This window comes from Numenius arquata, chromosome 1 (assembly GCF_964106895.1).
Source record: "Numenius arquata chromosome 1, bNumArq3.hap1.1, whole genome shotgun sequence".
Taxonomy (NCBI): Eukaryota; Metazoa; Chordata; class Aves; order Charadriiformes; family Scolopacidae; genus Numenius; species Numenius arquata.
Genome location: NC_133576.1, coordinates 118,291,875 through 118,303,703, shown reverse-complemented (window position 1 = coordinate 118,303,703; position 11,829 = coordinate 118,291,875). Strand labels below are relative to the sequence as shown.

At 39.8% G+C, this 11,829-nt stretch overlaps 1 protein-coding gene across 1 annotated transcript; it reads left to right on the top strand.

The window, feature by feature from the left end:
- The first annotated feature begins 559 nt into the window (after positions 1-559).
- POMP (proteasome maturation protein) lies at positions 560-11,505 on the top strand. Its single transcript, XM_074168250.1, has 6 exons — positions 560-623; positions 2,132-2,229; positions 3,111-3,171; positions 5,391-5,492; positions 7,420-7,513; positions 9,677-11,505. Exons 1-6 carry the CDS (start codon positions 621-623, stop codon positions 9,742-9,744), a joined length of 426 nt encoding a protein of 141 aa, XP_074024351.1. The 5' UTR covers positions 560-620; the 3' UTR covers positions 9,745-11,505.
- Positions 11,506-11,829: the final 324 nt, after the last annotated feature.

Genomic DNA, 11,829 nt, shown 5'->3' with positions numbered 1-11,829 from the left:
ACTGACAGAAGACCAGGGTCCTGAGGGCTGCCCACGGTCCCTGCTACACCCTGATACCTCTCATTCGCACGGTGTTGCCCAGGGAGGCTCCATGGCTGGCCCAGCACCCAAGGCCATCTCTACCTCATGAAGCACCGCTGCCTCATTTCGCTACCTCAGGCTGTCTGGTAGCCTGTCAACCCAAGCTCTCTGCTCTCACTGCCTGTGGCTTACTTGGGGAGAGGATGGGCTCGATCAAGAAAAGCACCCCTCACCTGACACCACAACACGGCCGCCCCGGCCTACTGTGGGAAGCCACTTGGCCAACTCCAGCTCCTTCCTGGGGCCAGGGTGGTACCAAAACAGCTGAGTTTTGTGGGCACAGTGCGACAAGTCTGCGAGCAACAGCCCTGAAAGCAGGTAAGCCACGGCCGAGTTAGGTACAGAGCCGGAGGAAGCTCTCGCCCCAACCACCGGCCGGGGGCACCGCCATCATCCGAGCCCCTCCCCGCCTCGCCTCGCCCCCACGCGAGGCTCTGCCCCTCCCTACGTTCCCTCCTTGCGTCTGACGTAGCGCGCCGGGGACGCAGCGGAAGTGAGTAGGAGGAGGAGGCGGAAGTGGCTGCTCGTGTGCGGGCAAGATGGTGAGTGGGGGGCTGGCGGCGCCTCTGGAGCGAGCGGGACCGGACCAGTCCGGTGTGGCGTGTGTGCGCGCCTGTCTGCCCCTCTCCCCCACTTGGCCGTTGGGGTCCCCGCGGGCGGAAGCCCTTGGGTTAGGGGCGGTGGGGCTGTGCTGAGTCACGGGGGTCCGACGCGACCATGGCGGGCGCTGGTGCTGCTGGGTCGGGGGCCCTCACCGGGGAGAGGCGTCCCTCGTTCCCCCCCTACCTCCTGCGCCGGCCGATCTCTGCTGGGCATCCTCATGGGCGCTTGGGGCCGGAGAGGCGCGGAGGGTGCGCGGCTGCGGTTAAAGCCCTTCTTGGAGCCGGAGGGATGGGGAGGCCGAGAGACCCGGTCGTCCCCGGCCTCCCGCGGAGGCAGGGCCGGCCTCCGTCTTCTGTGGTGGGTGGCAGTGGTGTGTGTGACTGCCTGAGACGGACCAGGCACCGGCGTGACTTGAGGGCGTTACTTTTGGGGAGTGTTTCGTGGTTTTCTCCTTGCATTTGACTTCCACATTGATCTTCCCTCTTGTCACATCTTCCAGGTAGTGTGTCTCTTTAACGTGTTCACTTAGAGCAATATCAGAAAGGTCCCCTAAGTGTTGAGTACGCTAGTTGGTCAGAGCATTATGTGCATGTGATAACAGGTACTTCAGGGTTTTTTAATAGCTGTTAAGTTATTTCCAGTTAACATGGTAGTACAAAAAAAACTTTAACTGTAAGCAAGGATTTTCTGTTGCATTGGACAGTGCTGCTGGAGGAAGCTCCTGCACTGAACAGCTCATCACTCTCGCCTTCCAGAGGTTATTGCTGTCATCTTCCAGAGTTTATTATACATTGGCCTATTGGTGGAGCAATTTGTATGAACAGTCCTAAAATCACTACAATAAAATCAGGCAGGTTAGCATGAAATTAGCGGTCTGGGTTAAGATGGCTTTACTTAATATTTTTCTGGTGTTCTGCTACAAATTACTGTTTTTTTTTCTTTGCTCTTTCAGTTAACTGGCATACTAGACCACTTGAATACACCTTGTCCTCTTTATGTCCTCTTTATGGCAGCCTTAAACCATGGATAAAACCAATTTGAACTTACTTGATTGTGTCTGTATTGAAATAAATGAAGGAATGCTCAGACATGTTCCTTTCTGTCCTGTCAGCTGAGCATGACCTACCTTCTTCCTTTCTGTGCCTGCAGCCCAGGGTGGGAGTGAACAAGGGGTAATAGTTTAATGGTTTCAGACAGATCCAAAAAATGTGTTATCAGTATCTTTAACTGTTATCAGACTTTATAATGTAGTGTGGGTTTGGGGGGGGGGGGGTTTGTGGTTTTTTTTTTTTTTTTTTTTTGTTATTTTGTTTTTTTTAAAGTGATTGTAAAGTCTAGGTCTTGCACATGAGTAGTTTAAGAAGTCTTTGTTTCATTTGCCTGATCTAATGGCCCATATGAAAGGGGTCTAGTTCTGTTAAAGTAATCCTTGCTTTTTTTGTTCCAGAATTCCAGAGGTGTTTCTTCTTTGTTGAAGGATAGTATCCCAATTACTGACTTTTCAGCTTCAGGACTATTTGAAGGTCATGACCTTCTGCGTAGAGGGTATGCTTTACTTTTTCTTGTTGAATTTTCCTCTAACCAATGTTGAACTTCAGATACAGGAAGAAAGTATGTGTTAAGTGTTGGATTTTTAAAGAAGGTTCTTGGAAGGTGTATCATAAAAGCTATAGCCAAAGGTGCATGTATTTAATCAGATTGTCTTTCAAGAGTAAAGTTTGTGTGAAACATCACTTCAAGAAGAACATTAATGTTGACTTTTACATGTGTGATACTACTCTTTAGAAAAGAGATGACAAAGTATTAATATTTATGAAATACATGCTAGTTCTAATATACATGTATATGAGTGCTATAGCACTGTGGGAAGTGGTTAATTTCAGCATTAGTACAAAAAGTAAAGTTAATATAGTAAACATGGTGGATTTGGGTTTTATCATTTTACATGTGTGCAAAACTACGTACATGTCTTGGATAATGAATCTAAAATAAGTTTGTGGAGTTTAAAATGTGGGTAACAACTGTGTGTGTGGGGAAGGTATGTTCAATACTCTGTTGCAAAAGCTTGGAGACTTCTAAAATCAGGTACTGTGTAGCTTGGACATAATTAAATCTGTGATGTTTTCATTTATTAATATTCTTCTCTGTTTCTGAAGAGGGTCAAGGAAGAAAAACTGTCATTCTGTTTTGTCAAACATAAAAAAGGTTGCCTGAAATGTAAATTCTTTTTCTTCTGGTGGTGTTGTAGTTAGAGGTCTTATTTACAGCTTTGCTATTAAGTTTGGCGGTTTTTTGGTAGTTCAAACTGTGCTAATTGTGTGTCTCTGTGCTGATATTTGTATCTGAGATTAGTTTTGGAATGCAACTTAAGAAACAGTATCCTGGTTAATTTGAAGTTCAATTTTTTTTTTTACTTGTATTTCTAGTTTTACAAGTGTGAAAAATGAATTGTTGCCCAGCCACCCACTGGAGTTGTCAGAAAAAAATGTAAGTGTAACGTCAAACGTGGCCATCTTCACTCTTAACTAATTACGAAGTTTAAATTAACAGTGTGGTTACCTGGACTGCTTTGTGTGGTAACAAGTAATGAGTAGGGTCTTGCCTTTAACAGGTAAAGGTATTCAACAATAGTAACATTTTATTTATACAAATAACACTGTTGGCAAATTTATTTAATGTTAACCTCTACTTGTGACTGTCCACTTAAGTATGTAAGTGGGCTTCCATGTAGACCTTACTTAGTAAGGTCTAGTAGTCTAAAAGTTATTAAGTTAGTTGTGTATGCAGCCTCTATAGTTAGATGGGGAGCGCACCTGTCCATTCAGGAAGGCTGATCCTGCCATTTTGTCTGTAAGTTTGCCATATGTCTTCATGTTCAGATTTTTCAGTTAGGAACACATAAATATTTTTCATTAAATTACTTGATCCTGTCTAGAAGTTTTACACATTCGGCTTCCTGTAAGTGTATGCAATCTTGTCTGGCTTAGACATGACTAGTGGACCACTAAAGAGTCTCTGTGAAGGCAAAGATTGAAGGCAAAGGGAGACTAGACTGACAGCCTTGGCTAAATAGCTGGTTGAACTGAATCTTGTCTCTAGTGCCTGTTTTGTCAGCACAGAAGATTTGATGTGATAAAATTTCCTGAAGCAAAGGCAGTATTTGGATAGAATGTTCCAAATTGCTAAACTGATCCATGTGACAATGTCTGAATGTAATACCTAATATATTCTAATCCTAACTAGTGCTAGTGCTGTCTTGAGCTAGTGTTGTCTTGAGTTAAAAGGATTGTGTTAATGTGACACAAACTTGACAAGCTTATTTTTAAATACTATAAATGTTTCAGAGCTGTTTGCCAATTGCCTTTTTTTTTTTTTACAACTGACTGCTATAACTTAGTTTTTAGCTCTGTTCTTGCTTTAAAAAAACCTGCATTATTAAAAGATTACATGCTAGAGAAAAAAAAAAAAACGCACAGAAATAATTAAAACAGACAATGTGATCCCCTGAGAAGTATTTGAAACTTTCAAATTGTTTTTTCCACATATTGTTTGGTTAGTTTTTCTGTAAGTTTGTGGCCAATTTATCTAAGAATTATTTTTGTGTAAATTTGAATAGGAAAAGACTTACCTTAGCCTGAGATAGTTGCGGTTGTCTTTACTGCCATAAACGGTAGGTTATTCAGGTAGCACTACTAGAAACCAAATCTTCCTGCTACCAGATAAGGACCCCTACCTTTATAAAATTGAAGAACTGGAAAAATAACGTGACCAGAATTGCAAGTCTGGGGTGAAGCATATAAATACGCTTCTTTTCTGCTAACTTTTGAAGAGCATTCACTAGAGGCTGTTATGAGAAAATACGTGTTATGCCTTTGACTTGTAATTTCCTGTTGGTTTTTGAGATCCCTTCTCATAAATGGGATGATATTCTCATGCTGGTAGGTTTTGTCACGGTGATTGAGTACAGGTTTTAAAATAAGAGATTTGTATTTTTTGTTTTACTTTACAATATTGTATTGTGTCAACATTACAGGCATGTACTCACTACTGTAAAAGCCAAATTTGAGACTGGATTATTCAAGTTTAAGTTTAACATCAGGCATAAGTTACTTTAGTGTACCTCAGTAGTTGTGAGCGAGCACTTTTTCATTAAAAGCATCCTCTACTAAATAGATTTTGTCTTTTTGATCAATTTTAGAGCAGTTGGTAAAATCATGAGCTTTCTTTGGCTTTTCAGAGTCATAAGGAGTATGTGGTGCTCTGTCTTCCTGCTTGATCAGAAAAGAAGTATTTCAAGTGTTTTCAAGTAGAGTCTTTGATGACTAACAGTAGCATCAATTGTGGTTTTCAAGTTTGTGTTCTTACTTTAAACCAGACTTTGCTTCCAATTCGTGTTGACAATATTGTAGTAAAGTAGTGCAACACTACACCACTTGGTGGTGTTACGTCCTGATTGTCAAAAATAACAAAATAAAATTGCTAGTATTGATTTGTAATAAAATCCAGAAAAAATCGATTTCAGTTTCATGAAACAAATATTACTGCATCACTATCTTTTGTGTACATTTGAGACATATGATGGAATCATTGCATCTTTACATATAAATTTAATAACGATATTCATTTAAGTAGGATATCACAAATCTCTTCTATGGCTGTACTTGAAAGTAACTTTTTTTCTAAAATAAAAATCAATGTTGTTACAGTACCAGTTAAATCAAGATAAGACAAACTTTGACACACTGAGAAATATTCAAGGACTTCATGCACCTTTAAAGCTGCAGATGGAATTCCGAGCAGTGAAACAGGTAGGTGGTTTTATCTGACTGGTATAACTTAAACAACTTGAAAAAAGATTTTATCTCAAAACATGTTTTCAGGGAGACATCTATCTTTGTTGAAATACCTTATGTTTCCAAAAGAATTCTTTCACTGGGCTGCTTTTTTTTTTAAAAAGAAAACAAACATTGCAATTAATAGTTTCTAGAACAGTCAATACACTGAAGCCTTTCAGCTGCTGTTCCTGTATTGGTTACTTGGTGAAGTGGTAACTGCTCTAGGTTTTCTGTGGATTAGCTTCCTGTAAGCCTTTAGAGAAAAGCAGGAGGAATTGAGTATTAATTCCTAAAGTTAATACCCTCCTCTGTAGAATGTATGGCCTTCATGGGAAGGAATCTCTGCATCTTTAGGGCAAAGAGACTTAGGGATGTGAGGCAGGTAGTGATTTAGGAGTAGAAACAGACGTAACGTGAAACCTGAAGCAGAGAATTTACTGTGTGCTTATTGTATTCTGCAGCCCTTCTTGTACAATCAGGCAGGGGAGGTCTACAGGGAGTTAAGTGCAAAAGTTTTAACTCTTAATTGGGAAGTTGAGTTTGTCTCTTTTTCTCCTAGGATGGGGAGTAACTGGAGGGAGTCTGACTTTGTCCCTTAGGAAACATGGAAAGCTCATTGGTCCTAGTAAACTTTTTTGGCCTGTTGAAGGTTGTCAAGCTATTAAGAGTTGTTTTTCTGAGTGAATTGGGACAATTTTACACTTCAGTGAATCAGGTGCTACTGAACCACACTGAGCTGCACTAAACTTGGCAGAAATTACAGGTCCTGAAGATGTGGAAGTCAAACAGGATGTATGAAAACATACCTGGATCTCGGCTGTGCTGTCTTGTGACAACAACATTTTCTTTTTCCTAACTGATGTTAGCAAATGGCAGAAAATCATAGAATCATCTAGGTTGGAAAAGACCCTTGGGATCAGGTGAGGGTATCCTGCTAGTGTGTCTCCACAGGTATTCTTGGGTGTATGGGGGGGAAATACGGCGATTAGAAGGTTTTTCACTCCTAGCTTCATGTTAGATATCCAAGTTGTCTTGTGGTTTAATTTCACCTTGCTAAAATATTTACTGGATGTGAACTTCTGACAGTTTACCAGTAGCGATTATGGAAATATTTGACAAATTTTGTGTGTAAAGATATAGTTATTATTATAATTTTATGGTTGTAAAATATGTTCATGGTATAGCTGAAGTATCACTACTAATAGTGAATGCAATTCTAAGTACAGATATGCCATTCTCAGAATATTTAAGATCTGAATGCAGTGTGTACCAGTTAACTTTTTTTTTTTTTTTTTTTTTTAATACTGTGGGTGAAGGGTATGGAAGAGAGTGTTGAACATAGCTGGCAGTGGACTTGAAGCTGAAGAGTTGGTGGGGATCAGAGAAATAATTATGATTTTGATCAGTTGCAAGGAGGATTATGCTTAGATGTGAAAATCAATATCACTCTTTCACTTAAATTCCTGACTTGTGTCAGAGATGCTGGGAACTTAGAATGTGGTTTCCAGACCCTGGAGTATATGTCAATCGCCCTATACTGACCTCAGGGTGTCGACGTATTTGTTGCAGTGAGCCTCCCCAGCTTTATGTGGTAACAGAGCAGAAAAAAAACTCCTAGTTTTTTAAACTTCGCTATTTGCTGTAGTAGCTACACTACAGTGAAAGCTACAAATCTAGTGAAAGGCTGTTCTTTTCAAAACAGAGAGATAAACAATAGAAGGTGGTGGTGTTAGGTAGGTTTTGCTATCTGTATGCCAATAGTTCTCTTATTTCATCGTTGTTGAAGGAAGAAGTGACTTTGCCTGTTGCTTTTATCAGTCCCTTCTGACTGAGAAATCCAAATATAAAACTCCTCAATTTCAGACTTGCAGAAACTTGAACTCTTGCTGTCTTTTTACAGGTCCAGCGTCTCCCATTTCTTCACAGCTCAAACATGGCACTGGATACTCTGAGGGGAAATGATGAATGCATCAGTTTTGAGGATATCCTTAATGGTAAATACATTATGTTTTGAATATTATGGAAACATTTAAAGGTGAAATTTGGGAACTGTGGAGTTCTTTTCCTCTACAGAATAAGAGAATTAAACACACAAAATACAAATTAAAAATTGAATTTCTAAAGGCAAAGTAGCACTGGGGGAAGGAAAAATGAATGTGGTTTAGCTGCTAGTTGTGTGTAAATGAATCTGAAGTACTGACCAAGCCGCTATTTTTCTTGTAGGCTGGGTTTCTAAAGGAATAGAAGGTTATGCATTTATGTTGTATGCCTGTTTCCCCAGAAACTTTTGAACTACTTGTGCAGATTTTGACAGGTGGAAGTTACAAAGATACAAAACTTTTATAAGTTCTATAATTAAAAAGAAAGGCTATAGGAGAGGTACCAAAATAATGAACCAGAGATGTGGCAGGGGGAAGGAAGACTCCCTCAAATTAACTCAACAGTTTGTGGTTGTGTCGTGGGCTAGTGACTGACAGTTACTAAGTGTGGAATAGAATAAACCTGGAAAAATAGTTTTAAAAAAACCCAGTTTCTTTCTAGCTGGTGGTTAAGGACATGGAAGGAGGCAGAGGGTATTTTGAGGTGGGACTGGTGATAGGAAACCAGAAATAATGGAGGGGTAAGCAAGGAATCTAGAGGCATGAAGTAAACCTGCAATTATATTCTGAGGTGGATTTACAGGGAACAAGGGAAGGAATTTTAGGTTATTGTGGTTCAGGGGGTAAAGCAATGTCAAACAAAATTTATAGGAGTTTGATTATTTACCATTGTTCACAACAAGCTGTTATCACAGAATCACAGAATCTTCATGGTTGGAAGGGACATTTGAGATCAGCGAGTCCAACCACAAAAAAACCAAACATCAAAACAAAACCAAAAAACCAACCAAACACAAAACACACCATACCCACCCACAAACAGACACAACCCAACAATCTCGGGTACTAGAGCATGCCCTGAAGTGCCATGTCTACACATTTCTTAAATACCTCCAGGGATGGCGACTCCACCACCTCCCTGGGCAGGCTGTTCCAGCGCCTGACTACTCTCTCAGTAAAGTAATTCTTCCTAATATCTAATCTAAACCTCCCCTGCCGCAACTTTAGACCATTTCCTCTGGTCCTTTCATTATTCCCTTGGGAGAAGAGGCCAACACCCACCTCTCTACAACCTCCTTTCAGGCAGTTATAGAAGGCAATGAGGTCTGCCCTCAGCCTCCTCTTCTCCAAACTAAACATGCCCAGTTCCCTCAGCCTCTCCTCATATGACTTGTTCTCTAGACCCCTCACCATTATGTATTTATACAGTGCTAAAGAGTGAGTGGGTTAAAAGTGTTTTTGGTAAGGTTCTATTTATCAACTGGGGCTGGAATAGATAATTTTGGTGTCTCTGAAGGAATCGAAGGCATCAGCATGCCTTATTTATGGAAGTAAATCACTCCGATAACACCCATAAATAAAGGTGTGTTTCTTCTAAAGTGCACTCACAACCTTTATTTCTGGCCTTGATTTTTTTTTTTAATGGAAATGAAGTTCATACTGCCAGTATTAGCATTTCTTGTGCTCTCTGCACATTGCTTGATAAGCTTTGAGTACAGTAGCTGATGTGAACCATACTTTACAGAATGGAGGAAATCTCAGAGTTCTTTAGAGGCATAGAATTTCTGTGAAACTGGGCAGTTAGGTGGGGAAGAGAAACCATGAGGGTGTCCCAACTAACAGAAGGGCTGTAGAGTGAGCTCTTGTTGTGCAGAGAAATTGCACTGGAAAGATGTGGGGCACGGGGAAAAAGCTTCAGTCAGACTTGAGTTCTCTTAACACAAAACTCAATCAGCCTTGAGATTCAGGCTACAGGAGACTGTGCTTATGTAGAACAGGTTGGTTTTACTTGCAGGGGGTGTGTGTGGCGGGGGGGGGGGGTGGTGTCTTAGGAAACACTGTTCCGCTGTAAGTGCATTTGTTATTTGATCATTGCTTTGGATAGGGGCTTAAGAGTTACAGACCTGCATTGTGCAATACTGTCAAAAATCAGTTGAGTTACTGTTGCACTAGGCATTAAGAATGGGGGGAGGGATAAAAAAAATCATGTTCATAGTTATTATTGGTCTTTGTAGCTGGGTAAATCCTCATGCTGTCAATTTTTTTTTTTTTTTCCAGATCCTTCACAGAGTGAGGTTATGGGAGAACCACACATGATGATGGAATACAAGCTTGGTTTATTGTAACAAAATGTACTCCACAAAAATGTTTTGTGCGTGTCTTGATAGTGCAGATCTAAATCCATGATACTAAATTGACACTCACAGCGTTAAGCAGTCCTACAGTTATCATTTGCCTTCCTTGATGAAAAGGCACATTAAATGTTTAAAGTCTATAAATTGTTCGTGCTTGTTGTCAATTGTATAAATGTCCTGTAACTAGGTAGTTTAAATAAGGTCTCTTTATACACTGCTCAGGATAATAGCTTCTTAACTATGGAATACTATATATGTATACACAAAATCCAAAAATACCCATGCATTTTAAAACCGATTACTGTAGGTAAATGCATTTAATGGATGTTCTTGCAGAAGAACTTTTTAAGGGGGAAAAGAAGGTATTTTCCTTTGAGTAACTCTTTGTTCATGAAAACTTCCATACACTTTTTAAACTATTGAATAAAAGTTTGCTATAAATGCTGTTGTGTTCCAAAATATATTTAATTGTAAATCAAGAATCTCTTATCCACAACACAAACAGTGTTGTTCTTTTTTCTTGCAATATTTTTAAAGATCTTTAACTTCTGCACTGCCAGTGGACTCCTGCTACATACATATTATCCCCCTTGTTGACAGTTGTTCGTGGGTGAGGCATTAAGCTTTTGTTTATAATTGGAAGTATTGCTGTAAGGAGGGAGTTAAAGGTCTGGATTTTTTCATCTGTGTCCCTGAAATGATATCCTGGTTTCTGAAAGTAGAAGCAAGTACCATTTGGAGTTTAAAGTAGTGTTTTAAAATCCATAAACATAATCCAAATGAGCACTCCTAGATCTAGGTATTTTAGTACTCAGAGATTAAGAAAGAATGCAGTGCCTAATTATGACAGTACGTAATAAAGCTGCTGCAGTGAGAACATGAAGATACAGTGGTACTAGATGACAAATACTGAAATAATTTTTTGTGCATTTAGCAGAATCAGATCTTAGTTAAGGGAGAATGAGATATCTATAGTTAAATATACCTTTTAAAGAAGGAGGCCGCTGTAAGGTTTTTTTGTGTACTTTAGTGTGCGTGTGTGTTACTAAATTCAGGGTTGTAACAACTATTTTCTGATTTCATACATGTGCATGTGTCATGTAAATCCTGCAAGGCGGCTAATACGATGTGGCATACTAAGAGGAAAAAAAAAAGGTGTATAGTTCAAAAGATGTCATCTCTTTATCATATGTGGGGAGCTTGAAACAATGTTTGTAAGACAGAAACTGTCTTTATTCAGCAGGTTTTAATGACTTGGTTAAACCGCTAAGTGCACTCCGTGTTCTGTTGTAGATAATTTTAGCAGAAATGTTGCTATAAACCTCTTTTCACAATCCCAAACATCTCCAGTATGCTTAAATCTGCCACAAATTCCCTACCCATGTGGGCGAAAGCCTCTAGCTTCTGTCCTGTAAATTTTACAGTGCTTTCATGTGCATCTGTTGCAAAACACTGCAGGAAATTAAAAACATTGAGATGACAGAGTATGAGATACTTTACTGGTTGTTTTATTTGGTTTGATATTTAAACTGGTTTCATTTAAGAAGTGAAGCTTCTAAAATTATCTTTCACTTGAGAGTAGCAGAGATTGGAGCTATGAAATACCAGCTATTTAATTTGTATTTTTTGCCTTAGTAAGGTTAAACACAGGACAAATAAATTGAACATGCAAATGTAGACCTACTCACCGTTTTCCATAGCTGTCCTGGTCTTTCTGTGAGCTGATATACTTCATTAAATATCAGAGTTAGCAGCTGTTTTATAATTGACAAGTTTTTTGGCAGTTTTGTATAAAGCAAACGTAAACTGTTGTTATAAAGTAAGATTGGGGTTGAGTAGGCTTTGTATTGCTCTAGGCTCAGGCCAGAAAGGCTGAGGGATTACCTTGCCAGGTCTGGGACAAAGTAGGGTACAGGCATGGATTTTTAGGAGGATTTTCAGGTCTGCCTTCCTACCAGCACTATGCAGAAACCAGGGAGCTGCCCCATAGTTGTACACAGTTACTGGTACTTTATAGCTCCCTGCCTCAGTGTATGTATCTAGTTGGCCTTTCCAGATGTTGGTTGAAAGATAGAT